We start from the raw sequence: 21,177 nt of genomic DNA on the forward strand, positions 1-21,177 counted from the left end.
CATCTATGAGCTGATTGTCTAGAAAATGTGGGAACCTCGAAGTCTCACAACCCTGTGGGCCTCCACGGCCTATTACAGAGGTAGCTTACCTTTTAGCCGACCACACTGGCCGCGCTCTCTGAGGCATGAACTGTCTTCGCTTCCTCGAACGCTGGGATCGTGGGTTCGAATCCCACATGGTGCATGGATCGCTATCCAAAGAATCCTTGCGACTGTGTATTTGATTAAGAAACGGAGAAAGCGGCCAAGGTCCAACAAAAGGACTATAGATAGATAGATAGATAGATAGATAGATAGATAGATAGATAGATAGATAGATAGATAGATAGATAGATAGATAGATAGAATTACTTAGTGTTGAGGTAATTTCGTTCAGTAACTTGTCATACCTGTAAATACTAAAAGAACGCTCTGTGGAGTAACTCGTTTTATTTCTTGGATTATTCTCAGATTTAATTCAACTGAATGGTACAAATTCGGCATATGGTTTCTGTTTCTCTAATCAAGATATTTTATAGAGTACCGACAGGGAGCACCAACGTCACCGCCCCAAAAGTAATTTGTCCCTGTCCTCAACCACGAGGAAAGGAGTCTCTTTGAGTAGCTGATAGTCGATCAACTGGTCAAGAAATTTCCCATCCTTTATGAAACGCGTAGGAAAATTCTTGCATTCTTAAGATGTCCTATGACGAGATAAATTAATCCAGTCTTCACCTTTAAACGTCTTTTACGAAGATACGTTTTTATATGATACTCCTACATACGCCCATTTTTCCAACGTGGATATTTCCTTGAAACTTCTCCACCACAATTCATATGTAACTTTGCCATTTTCTGCATGCATGCTACATGTCCCGTTATCGCATCCGCCTTGATATGATCACCCCGATAATAGCCATTAGATGAAGAATGCAGATTATGTATTCCTCATTATCCAATTCTCTCTCTCTTTCTATTATTCTTATTCTTATCTGTCAACATTTCCCTAAACACATTTTCCTCAAACACTCTTCATCCGCGAGTGAGAGACAGAGTTCCATACGTAAAACAGACTCTCGATACAAAGAGGGTGTTGGGGGACACATTCAGTACCCGCTCTCTAAGTCAAATTGATATTTATCAATTTTTGGAATCCCCGTTATTACGTAAGCCTGTACAATATTTACGTAGTGACTAAATTCGTACATTAAATTTATGGCATAGTTGAGTATTATGTAAATAAAGCGTTTCATAGAAATGAGTACAACGTAAAACAAGCAATCTTATTGGGGTCGTGATCAAAGCAGCGTGGTATATCCTGATCCATTGCATAATTAGGCGCGGCACAACAAGGGCCTACTCACTTACTTAGTCCGCTCCTCCTATAGCTTATGGCGCCGAGTCTTTTTTTTTTATCATTTTACAGACGGTAGGACTCCTTGGACGAGTGATTAGCTAGTCGCAAGGCCTCTACCTAAACACAGGAAAACACATGCACATACCAAACATCCATGCCTTGTGTGGGATTCGAACCCACGATCCCGGCTTCCGAGCGAACGAAGACAGTACATGCCTTACCGCACTTGACCGCTCGGCTACCGCGACTAGCCCCACTCTATATACATATATTTATGTATCTGTTACAAATCTATCCATTGATAATGGGTATAGTGGCCGTGAATGGGCTGAAGGCGGGAGCACAGGCATCTGCACAGTCAATGTGTATGTAAGGTCTAATTGCTGCGGTCGCATTTATGGATGGAGTTAAGAATCACTAACCTAGAGCTATTCTTGTACCACTCCTCTAGGTTACTTAAGCAGCCTTAATAGATGTCATTAATAAAGTCCTTATATCAGCTCGAAATAGTCCAAAGCATTATTCCAGTATCTCTGAAAAGCAGAAAACGTAATTTGATTATTAACCATATTGTCACATTTTATTTTGTTTGGCCTACATTCAAACATGTTGTGACCTTACTTAAGCTGATTGATCTACTATACTGTGTTTGCTGATGCATTACAGACCATTTACCACATTATCTTCAGAAGCTTCTCAAACGCATCTGACTCATCAAAAAGTAAAATTTAGCAAGGCATTTCATTAACCTTGATGACACATTTATCGCGATAAGAGCTACTGTCATAAGTTATCTGCTAAGTGGGTGACTATTACGGGGTTCCATGCATGTAAGGGCTATGGGACCATTTCCTTAGGGGCCAAGGAAATATTTGGGATTTATATATATATTTAGTTTACTAAAATCGTAATATCAAATCCGGTGCAAAATAATAATTTTAAAGTGAACTCTAAAACAAGTGGGGCACGCGATAGCTTGGTTGGCTGAGGCACTATGCTACAAGCCTGAAGGTCGCGGGTTCAAGTCCCGATGAGGTCATTGAATTTTTTTTAATTGACCTAATCCTTCCAGCCGCACTATGGCTCTGGGGTCGACTCAGCCTCTAACAGAAATGAGTACCAGGAATATTCTTGGAATATTTTGCGGTTAAAGGGTGACCGGGGCGAAGGGCTGACAAACTTACCGCCATCTATGAGCCGATTGTCTAGAACAGTGTTCCGCAACCGGTGTGCCGCCGTCACAAGGTGAAAGGTGTGACGCGAACTTTTACTTGCTGTAAGAAATTAATTGTCGAATTTTATTCGTTTTATTTTATCCCAGTTACCGTGTTTCATATGCTTGTATTTTATTCTCAGACACTGCACTATGCTTGTTTATTCTTTATTACATGTCGTGATATTTTATGTACATTAATGTTGTATTCTAAGAAATTAAACGTAAATTTTTACTCACAGTTGTTGTTATATCATAGTTTTTATTATTGATTTTTTATTTTTCTCGCATTTACGTGGCTTCTTTGATATACTTGCCGCATGTTCTGCGTACGTGCTTTTCCCTAAAACTGCAGGGATTAGCAAGGGTTGCCCTGTCTTTTATAACGCTGTTTTGGTGTTTGCCCCTGTTTGTTAGAAGTTAGAACTTCTTCAACTTTATGACTTTCTGCCTCTAACGACGCACCCACCGATTGTTGGACTTCATTTTAAAATTATAAATATTTCAAAAATAAGTACATATATGTGTCACTTCTTCCGTTTGAAGAATAGAGGTCCCGCGTCTTATAATTGTTTCAGTTCTATCGCAGCTGTGCTCTGAAGTACTTCGAAAATTGTGGTTGCTAATTACTCTTGTTATTTTCTATTACTATTAGACTACTTTACTTTTTCAAGATGGATAAATCCCCATGGATCAGTCGCCTGTGTGCAGCTACGCAGGCGCAAGTATCACATTGAAGATATGAGTAGAATTACTGTATTTACTTTAATAGTAATAGAAGTGTATTTTCTACACTCTACAGTGAATTAAAGTTCATTAGTTGTTAATAAACGCACGAGTCGATTTCTGTTTAATGATAATAAAATAACAATATAATAATAAGTTGATCACGTTACGTATTTATATTAATTGTCTGATATCATGCGTTTTTGAGGGGAATGACATTTTGGTGTGCCATGTTGAGTCATGGATACTTCATGGTGTGCCGCGAGTAGAAAAAGGTTGCGGAACACTGGTCTAGAAAATGTGGGAACCTCAAGATCTCACAACCCTATGGGCCTCCACGGCCTGTTACAGGGATACCTTTACTTACTTAATTTACTCTAAAACAAGTTTTACGTCATCTTTTTTTTTTATGTGACTATGATGTAAACCAGATTCTTTCAGTTCGCAACTTAATTTATAACGGTCCGAATGAACTAGTTAGCGTTGTATTATAACCAATTCATTTGGCTAGAAATATTGCTATTTTACAGGTAAACACGTTTTCCTATTCGTTTTTAGCGATACATAGCTATATTGTGTTGCATGCTAGCATGCAGAGACTTCTCGCCCCCGCGGTATTCAGTGGTGCGGTCGGCTGAAACCCTCGTTATAACGGACTAATGGGGGGGGGGGGTGTGTGTGCAGAATGTCTGTTATTGTCGATGTCAGCTGTAAACGAGCAAAGAGGTATACTCCATAGGATACATAGCCAAAAAATGCACAATATGATTACATAAAGGAATTTATATTAAGGTTCTTTTATAGAGGCGGCGCCATAGCTCAAGCGGTTAGTCGCTGGCTTCCCACCGCGGCTGCCCGGGTTCGACTTAGTCCCACCCCACTAGCAATAAAAAGGGTTCTTTTATTATTTTAAATAATTTTTTAACTGCGAAACTTTCTTAGTGCCTCAACATCTGTAAAAATTCAGAATTATACACAGCCAGATTTTGCCCGTTGTATGCAAGCCCGTTATAACGAGGATGTACTGTATATAATTGTGCCTGTATTTTTTTTTTTAATTCGCTTAGTGGTGGGTGGAGTCCACTCGGCACGGCGGCCACTGATTGACCTATTGTAGCCTACCCCGGGTGATTATGATGATGGAGAATTTGGTGGAATGACGATTGGCAGGGGAAACCGAAGTACTCGAAGAAAACCCGCCCCAGCGCCACTTTGTCCACCACAAATCCCACTTGACCAGACCCGGGATCGAACCGGACGGCCGCGGTGGGAAGCCAGCGACTAACCGCTTAGCTATGGCGCGGCCCTTGTGCCTGTACTTAAGCATTCCACATTTAATTTATTGAGCTTCACGATGTCCGCATACAGACCAAGTTGCCCGCACACAAAAAAGGGTGGACATCTTTGACGACAGTAATGTTTGTATTCCGTTTTGATCTGTGGTTAAAGAATGCATTGTCTATATCTCTACAGAAAACTGAGTTAACACCTTAACAAAAGTGAAATACGTAACCACTGTAGGTTTGAACAGATCTGCTGACCAATTTGAAGGCTTATTCATGTTACTTGGTAAGTTGTATGTTAAATATTCCAGAGGCTGAATATTGATCATTCTGTTGAGTGCAATTACTATGATAGTCAGTCTGTGTGGTTAAAGCAATTGAAGAGTTGCCGTTACTCGCGAGATGTAATGTTGATTCGTCTAGCGGCATTTCTGTTGCAATCGTTGGACATCCTGGAGTGTTTTGACAGACTTGCCGCCCGGTGTCTCTACAGTCGCTACGAGGTGCCGCAGTAAAGTAGATGATGGCTAGAGAAGAGGATGGTTGTGGTAGGTGGATGAATGTGTGTGCAGGATAGTTGTGCGCGCGGTGGCTGATGGATGTTATTGTTTGAGCATGTTGTACGATGTGGAGAGGTGCTGGTTTGGAAGCTGTGTGAACATGTGTTGACATCTGTCAAAATCTTGACGTTTTCATGATGAACTGTCAATGTGGTTCATGTATGATAATGTGGAGTGCGTTTTATGCGAGATGGTGACCAGCGACGTATGACTGTATTCAAAACATGACCTCGGTGCATGTGGCCGCCAAAACGATGGCTGCCGCAGACGAATGGGATTCCGATGGATCTCTCAGCTGGGAAGACTTCTTCGGTAAGAAAATGAACACTACACAGTCTTATCTGCAACATTTGCACAATGTGATGTTTGTAAGCTGTGTGGAATTTATGGCCAATTACGTCGTTTGTAAATGTTGATCTTCTTTCATGTCCGAATGTCATGGTACTTTAATGATCAGCATGTTAGGCAGCAGATACACAGTTCCAATCTTTGGCCGGGATGTGAGGTATCACGTTTGAGACTCTCCATGATTTTACTCAGACACTGTCAAAACAAGAATGATTATGTGTTTCACTTGTTCTGCCGCGAGGCAGTTTAAAATACAGTGCGGTCGCATTTTATGCGAGGATGCGTTCTTGACCACCTCGCATAATTGAAGACAAATTTTGAAGTACGTGATTCTTGCCGATTTTTTTGAGGGGGGGGATTCGCATTATTTAAAACTTTGCTCATAAAGTGAGACTTGATTATTTTTTTTTTATATAGCACAATTTCAAATTTGCGTAACATACGACCGCACTGTATAATATTTATCAACACACGCACACACACACACACACATATATATAATTTAATTTATCTCAGGGGGTTTTAAAAATTTGCTTTTATTGCATAGATTTGCATGGCTAGTGACAGCGGTCAGGGCCTATTTGTATATAACTTATTTAGATATTCTGCAGAACGGTGGAGAAAAGTCATGGAAATCCTTAGGAGGTTCGAGACGGGTAAGTCCTTGGACGCTTCCACATTATGTAACCTGCTCGGAAGTAGCCCTAATTTGTTCGAAAGAACAGATGCAGGTTTTGTTAAAAACTGGGGCACGTTTATTGCTCGCCAGAGCAGAGGTGCTTATGCATAGTATCCGAATTGTTTGTTGGGTTGTACTAAACGAGTTGGTATAGCGGTAACAGTTTAGATTCATACTCGGGAAGTTCTTTCTTCGAATCTCGACCGGGACACCGGCTATTCCGATATTCATAGTTTCCCTCATTTCCTGAAGGAAAATGCTGGAATAGTGCCTCGATGAGGCGCTGGCAATTTTCCTTCAAGGCCGTTCCAGTACCTCACCCATCAGTTACCCTACCATTCGACGTTATAGAATCTTGATGTCAGTGTTGTAAACCCCCACCCCCGCTCAACCCCAAATGTTACTGGTTTGTTAACGACGCAATCTCAGGGTAACTGGTCATCATAATATCGAATCTTAGATTTTACGAATTATGACCGAGGTACGTAAATACGAAATTGCCAGCACTACACATTTGTTCAGAGTTTTTACTAAGATAATTTCAGTTTAATTACAAGTACCAATAGAATGCCTTTTGAGAAGTCGGTAGGGAAGTTCCATTTCTCGCCTCTAGCAACGTTTACGTTATAGCCACTGAGGGGACATCTTGTAAGTCAGGATCTCACTGAATATGCACGCTGTAGGCGTGAAACGTTCTGGAAAGTCATCTTTAGGGAATAAATGTGATATTAATAATAACAGGTCTGAGGTAACTTTTTTTGGGCAGGGAACTACTTTTACGACAGACTGAAATGTTGCTGCTTATTTCTGGTCAAATTGTAATAAAGTTAAAGAAGTAAAAAGTAACGTTGTTCCTGTGCTTAATTAAGTACCATGCCATGCAGACAAGTGAGGGAAGTGGAAGTATAGCTCCACCATTCTTAACCTCGTCACTGGATATAGGTGAGTGGTCGGCTTCTGTCCTGTACGCTTTACCTCCGGGGAAACAGCTCGCTGCACACAGTAGATAGACTGGGTGGTCCCCAGAGCCGGCCTGGACGCTGTGGAGTAGAGAAAAATCTCCTGCCCTTACCGGGAATCGAACGCCGGGGGTCCAGCCCGTATCCTGTCGCTATACCGACTGAGCTATCCCTGCTCGGTCCAGTTGTATTTAACAGGTTAATTTTGCATTTGGTTTTCGTGGAAACGACGTAATTTCAAACCGAAAAACATTTCCCTGCTTAAATTGTAAGTAGCATAGAAAGCCTTGAAATGTCAACTGGAAATTGAGAAGAAACTTAATAAAATGCTTAAACTGTAATGGACAGACTCTGTAAACTCGATCGAATAATAAATACGGTATGCTCTAAGCGGTGTCGGTATTAGAGAAAATGTTTCGGCAGATGGCCTGCAAAAACAAATGCCAGTAATGCCCTCTCTCCTTCAACTAGCAAGAGAGGATCGCGGTGGTAGTCATCTCCATGCAACAGAGGAGCATTCATTTCAACCATAACTTGGCCAGGTGTAACAAACAGCCTGTAGTTGAGTAACCTGGCCCTCAGTTACAGAATGTACACAGTACTTTCCAGATTTCACAAATAGCTGTTACTCTTTCCGCATGAGTTTTGTATCAGTACGCAGGCGCATGTTGTTGTGAATGGGCTCAAATACAGCAAATGAAAGGAACCCTCGATATAAAGATTCCCATCTCTTGCTGCTGTTTCCACTGACAACCCCTCCATTGCTCCATTCTAATATACATTATGACACGACATCATTGAATATACACGCTGTTACTGCACTAGATTTGTTTTCGGCAGAAGGCTTGAGACTTAAATGCCGATTGAAGTATAAAATACCTCTACCACTGCAGCCTGCCGCCTAACAGAAATGATTTTTGCATAACTCCCTTGAAAGGAATAGCGGCTCCGGTCTAGAAAGCCGAGATTAACGGCCGTGGGGATCCGTTGCGCTGACCACGCGACACTCTCTATCCACTAAATTTGGCACTAACTTCGCCGACAAGCGGCGGTCGCTCGGTCGGTATAGTTCGCTTGCGGACTACAGGCCACGGTGTTTGTTTGTTAGGGACTTACATATAGATGTGACTCTGCTTTCAGAGACTCATCTGAAACCTAATGAGTGCAAAAGGAGGAATTTTCAATAACACGCTATATGTGTGATACGTACGCTTGACGAAAGGCCAAGCATGTTTATAAGAGACAAACCCACCTTCTCGTCAGAGAGGATGTTACATAAGGACTATTACCGCAAGGGTTCAGTTGAAAAATAAAATATATGGTCGTGCGTCAAGAGGAACTTGACATCAAGATGAACTGATTGGCGGTAAACCGTCAGTCGTAAAGTAAGTCTGACCCCGAATCTGCCTCTGCATAATGGGGACAGGGTAAAAATTTGAGTGAGGGACGTCATAGCGTCTATTCGTGTGGATTAAGGCAGTATTTCCATTCATAATGGCGATCATGAACATCACGTCACTTGACAGCTAGGGAAGAGCTAGATATGTTAGACACTAAGGCAGCACTCTGGTAGCAGACTCTGCTAATATCAAAGTTCGCCGTAGGGCGCGATCCTGAGGCAATAACATGCACAGCCCATCTACCCGATCTTCCAGGCGGACGTTTTCCAAGAGATTTCCCAACCTATGTTTCTTGACTCCTTTATTCTAGCCGTACACCCAGCCCACTAGAACCCTAACGGTACTAGGTGCTTGAAGAGCACAGAATCCCGCCCTCGTAATAGGGCTGCCCAAAATTTCTCCTTTTATTCTTCATAGGAACAAATGTGTTTTCTGAGCACATGGTTTTCGGACGTGCGTAATTTGTTTCGTGGGCTTTACCAGTTATAATTTGTGTCGAAACCAAGAGCTAACAGATACGAGGCAGCCACGAATATGTAGCCTCTTCAACTCCCCCCTCCCCCTTCCGATTATCCTCATCATTTTACGCCCTTGCGCTAAAACGAGAAGCTCCGCCCTTCTTTACGGATTTTATTCCTCTAAACCAGTATTCACGGGGTCCACTGTATAGTAGCAATATCCCATGCTGCTCAGGTTTGACAAAAGCTGCTTTCGATAAGCTAACAGCAGACATAAAAGCTATACCTGTAACAGGCCGTGGAGGGCACAGGGATGTGAGACGTCGAGGCTTCCACATTTTCTAGACAGTCGGCTCGCAGATGGCAGTTAGGTTGTCAGCCTTACGCGCTAACCTCCCTTTAGATTCCTGGTACTCATTTCTGTTAGAGGCGCAGTCGAACCCCAGGGCCATAGTGCTGCTGGAAGGATTAGGTCAATTAAAAAATCCATTGACTTAATCGGGAATTGAACCCGTGACCTTCCGGCTTGTAGGATAGTGCATCAACTACCTGCGCTACCGCGTGTCTGACTGCCCTCATAGCCTTGTATTTTTCATCTGCAGGTGGTTTCAGAAATGTGTTGTCTTTCTTATGAGGTTCGAAATATTGATTTTATGGTTTCTTTACATGAAGTGCATACAGGGGCACGTAAAGGAAAAGCTTCCCATGACTGCCCGTCCACGTTTATCGTCATGGAAGCTGGTGAAGAGAATTTGATTAAATTTGTAATTCGAAGTCCGTACTGCAAATTGTGTGGCTTAATTTATTTTTTAAAAATCCAATATAACCCTTATTTTACTTTAAGAGCTTCAGCTGAATTTTATCAGATTTCATAATTTAAATATACGTAAAATATAAATTTAATTAAAATGCACAACCACTATTCGCGACGCCTTCTGTTGATATGTTTGGTGAAATATTAGGACAAGCTGTTAATGACTCCTTGCTCTGTTGTGTCTATAACCAGCTAATTCTTTTAGAGCAGGGTCTTTCATAAGAAACCAATAGTCGCTGAGCGACCGCCGCTTGTTGACGAAGTTAGTGCCAGCTTTAGCAGATAGAGGTGTCGCTTGGTCAGCGCACGAGTCCCCACAGCCGTGAATTTCGGTTTTCTAGACCGGAGCCGCTATTTCCTTGAAATAGCTCCTCAGTTATCCTCACGAGGCTGAGTGGACCCCGTTGCAGATCCACTACTTCTAAGAAAGTCTGGTAGCGCCGGGAATCGAACCCGGGACCTCTGGATCTGTAACCAGGAACTCTGACCACTAGACCACGGAGGCGAAGGTTTATTTCCATGTTGACAACGCGTCATTGGCCTCTGTCCTACAACAAATGAATCCAGCCAACACTCTCATGATATTTATTTTAATATTATTATCTACTCCATATTCTTACAAATGTTTCTCTTCGTCAGGTTATCCGATCAGATTTGTATGCGTTTTCTTTTATGTTCGCCTTATGCCTCGCCTAACTCATTCTCTTAGATTTGATTGTCCTAATAATAACATCGGAGAAGTTCATGGAGGTAGGCCAAGGCCCACTGGGGCTGTAGTGCCAAGGGGGAAAAAAATAATAACATGGTGAAGAATGCAAATTAAGAATGACTTTAGTGTAGTTGGTTGAGGCACTGTGCTACAAGTGGGAAGGTCGCGGGTTCGATTCCTGATGAAGTCATTGAATTTTTCAGTTGGCGTAATCTTTCCAGCCACACTATGGCTCTTGGGTCGACTCAGGCTGTAACAGAAAAGAGTACCAGGAATCTTCCTTGGTGGGTAAAGGGCGGCCGACGAGTAAGAACCGATTGTCTAGATAATGTGGGACCCTCAACGTTTCACTACCCTATGGACCTTCACGGCCTGGTACAGGGATAGTTTTACTTTTTTTTTTATTACTTTACAGTAGATTTGTATCTGTGTAATAAATTAATTAATATAAGGTTGGAGTATGAAAAATCAAAGAACTCGTTTGAAAATATGTCTGCTGTATCTCATCACTCTCAACTGTTTGAAGCCTGAAATTTGTCGAAATATTTAAAAATTCTTGTCCTACCTCACAGAAAACGCCATTCATTACAATAGCCAGTCGGTTAATAATGTTTGGGGAAATAATCGCTGTTTGTTCTGAGACTCATGCGAAGCACATAAATACACTATGTGTGTGTGTGGGGGGGGGCGATACAGAGCGTTTAGTGGTGACGTGGGTGGAACGTATAGTAATCGCTGTGTTTTAAAGGATTAAATAATGAAGCTGGATAATCGAGTGGAATATTAACTTGATGTCGGTACTGATAACGATCTTATTTGTGGGTTTTCTAGGTTTGTAGCCCCATTTTTATTTTACGCTGTCTAAACCAACTGTAGTTTGATGCAGAGCTTGTTCTGCCGTTGAGATGCGAGAGAATACAGTGACATCGAAATGGGACGCCAGGAAACCAGTCGTGTCATTTGGAGTTGTTTATGTATGGTACTGACTGAGTCCAGGGAGCCGGGGTAGCGCAGTCGGTACAGCGACTGGCTACGGGCTGGGCGACTGAGGGGTTTGCAGTTCGAGTCCCGGTAGGTTCAAGAAATTTCTTCTCCACGTCGTCCAGACTGGCTCTTCGGCCCATGCAGCTTCCTGTTCAATGGGCGCCAGAGCCTTTTTTCTCCGGAAATAAAGCGGCCGGGGCGTGAAGCTTACCAGTCACCTCCAAATAGTGCCGAGATCAAGAAAATATGGATCTCTACATCCACTGCCCCATACGCCTTCATGGCGTAATGCTTCATTAGTTAAGCACAGGGACAGTTCTGCCTCTACCTTTACTGCCTGAATCATAGTTAAGCATTCAGTGCTGTACGAAGCGGAAGGGTTGTGAGATGATTCGATGGTTATTGCACGAGGAGCACTATGGAGGAATTTCAGTCACACGAAGGCATTGAGGAAAGTTACTAGATAGAGCATTATAGCAGTTGTCTCGGGCAAGATTAACAGTTCAACTCTTGAACAGAAGCCGGCTATGTTACCGCCTGAGCTAACGTACACGGTCACAGCGGTGGGTCTCTGTTTCGAACAGGCGGCTGAATGATAAGTGGGCTTGTTTATTGATTAAAGAGAAGATGCGAGATTACAGACAATGCGATACAGTTCTCGACTTCATTATACAGATTTAATAAAAATTATATCCTCTCATATATAACGCCGTGTAGTCCTTTGAAATTCAACGGACGTTTCGGGGAACATATTGCCTAAATCTTCAGGGTTATATCTTCATAACTACCGCCGTAATGATTTGAAGTCTGGACCAGACATTTTGCAGGACGGTAGATACACGTTCAGGCCAGCTTGAGCCTTTAACAGGCATGCGCATTACGTTGCCTAATCTCGAAGTCTCTCAAAGTTGGTTTTATTTATGCTTATTGGTCCCAGTACAGCCATAACGCAAAGCAAATTAAATAAAACTGCCTGAACCTTACTGAGGTAATTTGTCACGAAATTTGGAATTATAGCTTATTTTTCAATTGACCTGACACTTTCAGCCGCGCTGTGGCTATGGGGTCGATTCAACTTCTAACAGAATTGAGTACCAGGAATCTTCCTGGAGTGTGAGGGGTGCCCGGCGCGTAAGGGTGACAACCCTACCGCCATCTGTGAGCCTCGGGAGCTTCGACGCCTGACAACCCTATGGGCCTCCACAGAGATAGCTTTACCTTTTATTTTTACCTTTATTGGAGAAATGTAACGTGCTCAGAACAGTTGCAATACCGACTGCTAGTACGACGGAAGCGTGTCGGTAAACACGTTTAGCATAATTACATCAAAGTGGATAATGACTTACAGACGGGCAAACTTTCTCGTGCCGGTCACGGTAGCCGAGCGGTCTAAGGCATGTACTGTCTTCGCTCGCTCGGAAGCCGGGATCGTGGGTTAGAATCCCACGTAAGGCATGGGTGTTTTGTGTGTGTTCTCCTATGTTTAGGTAGAGTCCTTACGACGAGCTGATCGCCCATCCAAGGAGTCCTACCGAATGTGTAAGATCTAGAAAAACCGAAGTGAACGGAGAAGTTCATGGAGGTAGCCTAGGCCCACTGGGGCTGTAGTGCCAAGGGAAAAAAAACTTTCTCGTTCCGGTCACGGTGACCGAGCGGTCTAAGCCCTAAGGCATATACTGTCTTCACTCGCTCGGAAGCCGGGATCGTGGGTTAGAATCCCACGTAAGGCATGGGTGTTTTGTGTGTGTTCTCCTATGTTTAGGTAGAGTCCTTACGACGAGCTGTTCACCCATCCAAGGAGTCCTACCGTCTGTAAAAATGATCGGTGAAACTGGGAGCGAAGAAGACTTAACTAAGACCTTTAATCCGGAAGATCGTTTTTACTTATCATGACATAATATTCAGTACCTGGATGGCAGGGTTCAGTTCTCGGCTGTCACCCTCATTACCTACAAGAACTTCTCAGTAGCTTCACTTTTAAAAATGATGTGGTAGCGGACCACTTGCTTGTTTTGTTTTATTCATACCACACAAAGCAGTGGGCGAAAAGACAGTTGGATCATAACTACCATGTGTTTTATTGTTGCTAAGCAACCGTCGTGTTCATTGCTATCTCGTGGACGGTTTACTTAATATTAGTACAGGTGACGTCACAGTGAAATGAGTCAACACTAGTGCAATCCCTTCACAGAATGGTACGACTGCAGAATATGTCTCATGCTGATAAGACATATTGAAGTTAGTTTATGTAGGTACGCAGATCCTACGTGAAGCAACCAGGTGGTGATGACGTATAGTTGTGAGGCACAAGTACATGGCTACTGCTATTCCTCTCGTGAACTGTTACCCCCGTTTTTTGCCGCACGACCATTTTTCTTTGCAGTCAGATTATTTTTACTAAAAAGAAATTAGCTCCATGGAGCAGAGATAGTTTCGGTGATATAGTCACCCAGCTAGTCAAGAAATTCCTTGCCATTTATATAAGCCGAAAGTTCATTACTGTGTTGATACTTGACCAATATCTGCAGTCCTCGTCTTCAGACCCCCAGTTCTCCGCGGCATATTTCCGTATTTTCTCCCATCTGTCCTGAGATAGTGAGAACACATCGAAATTTGTCTTGGACTGCATTCAGTCGGTTTTCTCTTCCATCTACTTCAAGATCAGTCAGGGTTAGATTCCCTGTAGGTGCAAAAGATTTTTTCTTCCCCACCGGCTCTGGGGCCCACCCAGCCTCATATACAGTGGATACCGGGTAAAGGGTAAAATAAAGCTATCCCTTTAACAGGCCTTGAAGGCCCATGTGGTTATGAGACGTCAAGGCTCCAACATTTTTTCTGGACGCGTCATAGATAGCGGTACGGTTTTCAGCTATACGCGGCGGCCACTCCTCCCCCCCCCCAGGAAGACCCCTGCTGCTCATTTCTGTTAGAGACTGAGTCGACCCAAGGGCCATAATGCGGCTCGAAGGATTAAAAAAATCCACCTCATCGGATTGGTACCGGTTACTTGTGGATAAAAAGGCAAGGGCGTGAAGCTGACCATTCACCACTGAACGCTGAGGTTGAGAATGGTGGAGCTGTACCACCAGTTTCCCTTACTTCCTAGGCCGCGCCATAGCTCAAGCGGTTAGTCGCTGGCTTCCCACCGCGGCGGCCTGAGTTCGATCCCGGGCCTGGTCAAGTGGGATTTGTGGTGGACAAAGTGGCGCTGGGGCAGGTTTTCTCCGAGTACTTCGGTTTCCCTTGCCAATCTTCATTCCAACAATTGCTCCACAATCACCCTCACCAATCATATGGGGCTGGTACAGAAGGCCAGAAGTGGCCGCAGTACAGGGACTTAGCCCCACCCCACTAGCAACAAAAAAAATTCCCCTACTTCTTCATAGCATGGTGTTTAATTAATTAAGCACACGGATAACGTTATCTTTTTACCTTACTCTGATATCTCCGAAATGTTTTTTTTTCCTTCTTTCCTTCGGTTTTCTGACCAAACTTTTTAATGCGTTTCTCTTTCGCCTCAAGCTCACTTCATAGCCCTGCCACATTTACCAGACCGGTTTTTCGCGAAGAGTAAATAATATGAAGCTTCTCATTATGTAATTGTCTCCATTCTCCTCATAATTCCTTCATTTCGGGTCCAGATATATTCTTGGCACGCTCAGTGTTTTCAGTCACAGGCGGGCCTGTGCGAATGCAGCTGAAGCATTTCCTTAGCGCTGCGACAGGGGAGGGTATGTGTAAGATGGAAAGTTTACACACAGGAGACTGCTATATGAATATAAGCCCAAAGGTAGGAGAGACCTGGCGTATCTATGAATGCAATTTACAGGCCCGTTTTAAAATTCTTAACATCGAGCTTCAGAAATTCGTGAAGTTTGAAACTCAAAAGTTACTTCTGTGGTCTATATGAACAAAATGCCATAATTCGTAATGGTAGCAGGCCCTAACTACGAAGAGGAAGAACTTGACAATCTGTGTGAAGTCGTGAATCAGTGAAACTTCTCAAAAGATAGGCCTATAGTAGTCTAATGTCTATATTTTCTATGAATTATCTTTGTTTCATGTTTACAAGAAGGTCACCGAATAAAAGGGTTCGTATTTTATACAATTAATAGTTCAGCAAGTAAGATGCTCACAAATATTGTTAACCAATTCGCTTCATATTCGGGAGGTTCAAGTTTCGAAACTCATGCTCTTAGGAAAGAAGTATTTTGTTCGAAATTCGTTACTTAATGTAAGCTTAATTAATTTAAAACGTTTTTTATGCCGTGACTTGTATTAATACATAGCAGTAAAGAAGACTTGCAAAGTAAGCCTTCACAGTATAATGTTGTTATTATGACGAATACCCCCTAATGAAATAAACATGCAGTGCAAAAGGAACAAGAAGTAAGGAATAGAAAAATGTGGGGGGAAGGGGGAAGCAGTCAGTGATTCACTCACTGATTGGCGTAGGCCTTTATTCGTTGTAGCGAATATTTCATAAACTATAATATTGCCTGTGGTTCTGTATGGGTGTGAAACTTCGTCTCTGACATTAAGGGAGGAACACAGGCTGTAGGTGTTTGAGAACAGGGTGTTGAGGAGAATATTAGGACCGAAGAGAGATGACGTGACAGGAGGTTGGGGAAAACTGCATAATGAGGAACTTCATAACTTGTATGCTTCTCCAAGTATAATTAGAATGATCAAGTCAAGGAGGATGAGGTGGGCAGGGCATGTAGCACGAATAGGGGGACGAGGAATGCATATAGTGTTTTGGTGGGAAAGCCAGAAGGCAAGAGCCCACTGGGAACACCAAGACGTAGGTGGGGGGACAATATTAAAATGGATCATAGAGAGACAGAATTGGATGGTATGGATTGGATTGATCTGGCTTGGGATATGGATCGCTGGAGGGCTCTTGTGAACACGGTAATGAACCTTCGGATTCCATAAAATGCTGGGATGTTCTTCAGTAGCTGCAGAATTTGCGGCTCCTCAAGAAGGGCTCAGCTCCATGAGTAAGTGAGTAAGTAAGCGAATATTTCATAGGAATGCAGAAAATGGGGATTATTATTTTAAATTCGTTACTAAGAAGATTCGATAAATGAACTGTCATAAAGACAGGTTGCCATGAGTGTCGTGATTGGCCATGATTTTGAGGAATTCTGCTGCTGAGGTTTATGTTGGCTTGAACCGCTCGAGCACTGGGATCGCGGGTCTTGATCTCACTCAGAGGCATGGATCTATGCCCTCGTTTTTTAACCTACTTCCTTCCTTAAGGGCAAAAAGTTGGATTAGGATGTTGCGATGCTGTCTGTGCGCGTGTCTGCGTGACCTTCCGTTTGAATCCTGAAGCAACTGACTGATGGACACGAAGCCCTGTATAAATGTTATGCAGTTGGAGGCAAACCCAGCGCCCCGCTTTCAGTAATAACTTGTGAGGTGGTGCCGTGGGTACCGTCGCCGTTAAGGCCCTGAAATTGTGTTTGGTAGTAGATTTTCGAAATTGCAATAATGTTTATGTAATGTAAAATGAGAAAGTGGTGGCCGTCGCGTGTCAGAGTTGTCCAAACCACACCCTTAGGTAGGCCGCACACCTGCATGCGTCAAGACATATAACATTCAAACACGATGTCTGCGACATTCGTTTCAACTCTGCTCCTTTCTTTGGGTCATGTCGCAGACATCGCGTCTTGACTGTTAACATGTCTTGACGCACGCTGGTGTGCTTCCTACCTTACACTCTTCTTACTTTGACCTTGGGACTAGAGACAGTAGCTTCCTCCGGAACACTGGTGCCGTTGTAACAGACTACACGGCGGCACATCCCAGAACATATTCACCGCAGTGAGCACCTAAATTCTCCAGAGATTAATCGTGATTAACTTTGAAACTGGGCAGTGAAGAGAGCCTGTTGCATGACAGCCATTTTTTTTCTACTCTGCACTTTTCAGAGGAATGCATGGATCCGTGTTGCTTGTTCAGAGATTCTAAGTCAGTTTTCCCCCTGAGTAGCTCTTCATTGTGGGAGCATATGCATATATATTTTAAANGAAAAAGCATATGAAGTTCCTCATTATGCAGGTTTATCCAGCCTCCTGTCACTTTATCTCTCTTCGGCCCGAATTGATATCGGCTATACTCGTTACGTATTGGCAGTGCTGGGTTGAACACAGGACACAATACGTATTGTTAACCAGCCTATCCATTCTACAGTCGGTGATGAATAGAACGTTTAATTTTGTATTCAAGCTGTGAATGTCTCCAGATATCAAGGAACGGGGAGACTGAAAAGCGAACCCTAGAGGCTGTAGTAATATACGTTAGGAACCTCTCGCCATGTTTTGTCTCGTACGGTATTCGGCTTCAATCAATATTATTTCTTTTTTTTTTCCTTCCCGCCATCAAATATCTTTGCTCCGGCCGAGACCGTTAATTCTATTGGTTTGTATGAATGGACTGTGAGTCTGCAAGCCGTAAAGATGGCATTTCGTGTGTCGATGGCTGCAGTCCATGCATGTAACTAGGAAAGTAGGTTGTGAGGTGGCAAGCCGCCATGATGGATCTTCTGGTTCCCGCTTCTTTCATTGAAAGTCCTGAATTCTGCCTAAGAGACAGACGTAGCTGAAGTTTTATATTCAATTCCCTGACTGTGATTGGTGGAAGACGAGATGACGACGGAAAAAGGGAGTATAACATTTTCTTTAGAAAGAAGAAAGATACTAAGATCCCTTCCGCATTTCTATCTTCCTTCCGTCATCACTGTCATCTTCGTGGTTGTCAACATTGCTGTCATAATCGTATTATCCCGTATTTAGTGGTGTGAATATAGACGGGATTTGGATTGGTGAATTGGATCTATTGACCACGTCTACACATCACTCGGCACTACACGTAATTACAACGGTATCGCTAAGCTTCACATTTTACAAATCACAGCAGCACCCGCGAAGCCTTTTCCAGCCTGCCGTCTTCACCAGCTTTTCCCTAGCAGCGGTTTCTAACAATGGAGATTCTTCAGCTTCCCGCGCTCACGTCGTTACTATCCGACAAATATCCCGCAACTGAAGTCGCTCTCCAAGTCCAAGTCCAAGTCACATTGCGACTGACGGTCAATCAGTAAATCTTGGTGTCGAGCTCCATCTAGGGTTCATGACCAGATATTTATTACTGTTTGACGTTTACGGTATTGTTTTTGTGAGGCGCCCACTCTGACGAGAGGACGGGTCTGCCTTTTGTATGTGCTGCTGGCCCTCCCGGCCTGGGGTACTCACTGTATAGCCTTAGGGCGGACTCGAACAGAAAACACCGCCTCCAACAGTTTTTCTATTGTTGGATCAGTTGTCTAGCGATAACACAGATATCATTGATGTGTTTACCGGCCGCTACCAAGCAACGCATGTTCCTTCTAGCGATCGTTGCATAGCAGCGGTACTGCACGCTGCAGTATACACCGTCATCGTCAACATCAGCATCGTGTTCTTCATAATCAGCGCCATCTGCATCTTCATCCATCATGATGCATTGTTTTCGGGCCCAGGAATCAGGCCTATACGTGTGTCCCTAATCGCAAACCGTTTCCCTATGAATGTAACTAATATTTCGATGTTTCTTCCGCATCTTGTAGCCGCCATTCTTTGAATGTGGTTAATTGAGTCATATCTCGTGTCTTATATTCATTAATTCTGTACCGAGATCTGTTGACCCTAGTTCGGGGCACGCGCTGTGGTACAAATTACAGTCCTGTCAGTACGATGCGATACCTGGAAGCCAGAACCCAGCTAAATCGTGGGGTTATTGAATCCTATGTAAGATTTGAGGCTTTCACGGCGGTGACTATGAAGAAAGCAGTCTTCNTAGTACGATGCGATACCTGGAAGCCAGAACCCAGCTAAATCGTGGTTTTATTGAATCCTGTTTTTCTCTCTTAATTTCGTGGCTTACAGGTCTGTGGTAGTTTTGTAACCATTTGTATGGCGGTAGTACGTATGTGTAACATTTGTTGTAGCGTTTAGTAAATCGTCCCACCATTCAGTGTTTATACGGATGTAGTTGTTCGATTCTTATTATGAATAAATATTGTCACGTGTAGGTGGGTTCCGTGACTAGTAATTGTAGATTCTGGATTTGAAGGTCAGGTTTATTTGATGTCGCTAACACAGTTACACTCGGTTGTAATAATTCACACATTCAGCTCCTCCTGGATACCGAATCCCTCTCTCTTGTCAGCATCTTGCATCTCTGGTCGTCTGTAATTCTCTCGTGTTTTCTTCTACTTCTTCCTCCTCCGTGTGCTGTCGTATGCTGACTTCACCTCTGCACTTCTGAACTGACGGCTTCTCAACTGCCCTCCTTTTATTCCCACTAGGCTGCTGGGGTAGCAGACACCACCTTGAACAGTTCTGTTTCGCGTTTTCGATACAACGGTCTTCAGCGTATTGGTTGCGGCGGGAACTGAAGTCGTTCGATATCTGTTACCTAGGAATCTGCTACGCGAAGCTCCGCTCAGCAGGCGGGGGGATCGCAGCTTTCAGGCGTCGCGTCACAATGTAAAAAATATAAAGCTGTCCCTGTAACAGGCCGTGAAGGCCAATAGGGGTGAGAATGGTCGAGGCTCCTACATCTTCTAGACTAGACCATCCGCTCACAGATGACGGTGATATCGGCCTCACGCCCCAGCCGCCCTTTACCCCCAGGAATCTTTCTGGTGCTCATTTCTGTTAGAGGCTGAGTCGACCCAAGGGCCATACAGCGGCTGGAAGGATTAGGTAAATGGAAAAAATTCAATAACCTCATCGGGACTCGAACCCGCGACTTTAAAACTTGTAGTCTAGTGTCTCAACCAAATACGCTTCCGCATGCCCCTATAAATAAATATAGATTTCCTAAATTTCCGATGTTTTGAACTACTTTGCGGTTTGTTTGCTTTTTTTTATGTAGAAATCAAACTTCCGTTGTTTTAGATAAGTTATTCGCTTTAATTTAAAATTGATATTCACCACTGCCTGCTTGTTCTCTCTTACTACTTGATCAGTATGATCTAGTTGGATTCCGGCGACAAAAATGTCGGATTTGACGTGTTCAGAATTTGAATTTAGAGAGGGTGACCATGAGCTAAGTCAAGCCCAGGAGAAAATTTACAGTAATTTGGCAAGTCATTCACCGCTCAACAGCATGTGAAGACCAACGTGAAACTTTCGATATACAGAACAGCAGAATTAACGGTGAAATCAGAATACAGGTCTGTTTGAAAAAGCTGGCGCGACTGTGCCTCGGGGTCTTCGAACAGGCGGTGTGTATCTTTAGTTGGCATTAACATGATTAGTAGCTCTGCACAGTAGAATACATGGTGAGGCGACCAATCCAGCCTACACTTGGCAACCCACTTATGTTTGTTCTCTTAGTACTTTTGTTCTGCACACAGTAACAATAGGAGACGGGGTAGTGTAGTCGGTATAGCGACCGGCTACGGGCTGGACGACTGAGGGGTCGGAGTTCGAGTCCTGGTAGGGTCAAGAATTTTCTTTTCTCCAAATCGTGCAGACGGGCTCTGGGGTCCACCCTACTTTCTATCCAGTGGACACCAGGGGCTGTTTCCCCGGGAGTAATGCGGCCGGGGCGTGAAGCTGACCACTCACCTCCAGCTAGTGCCGAGATCAAGAAAATGTGGATCGATACAAACGCTTCCCTATACGCCTTCATGACTTAGTGCTTAATTAGTGA

At 43.5% G+C, this 21,177-nt stretch overlaps 1 protein-coding gene across 2 annotated transcripts in view; it reads left to right on the plus strand.

The window, feature by feature from the left end:
- LOC111861290 overlaps nucleotides 1-21,177 on the plus strand; it is a 350,133-nt gene that overhangs the window by 30,777 nt on the left and 298,179 nt on the right. The window contains exon 1 of one of the 2 annotated variants that reach the window (XM_023845726.2): nucleotides 5,071-5,430. The exons of the other annotated variant lie outside the window; for it this stretch is intronic. Coding sequence (XP_023701494.1) covers nucleotides 5,343-5,430 — 88 coding nt within the window. The 5' untranslated portion in view covers nucleotides 5,071-5,342. Of the gene's footprint in view, nucleotides 1-5,070; nucleotides 5,431-21,177 lie in introns of those variants that run through there. 2 annotated transcript variants of the gene reach the window in all.

Source organism: Cryptotermes secundus, unplaced genomic scaffold (genome assembly GCF_002891405.2).
Source record: "Cryptotermes secundus unplaced genomic scaffold, Csec_1.0 scaffold132, whole genome shotgun sequence".
In the NCBI taxonomy this organism is placed as follows: domain Eukaryota; kingdom Metazoa; phylum Arthropoda; class Insecta; order Blattodea; family Kalotermitidae; genus Cryptotermes; species Cryptotermes secundus.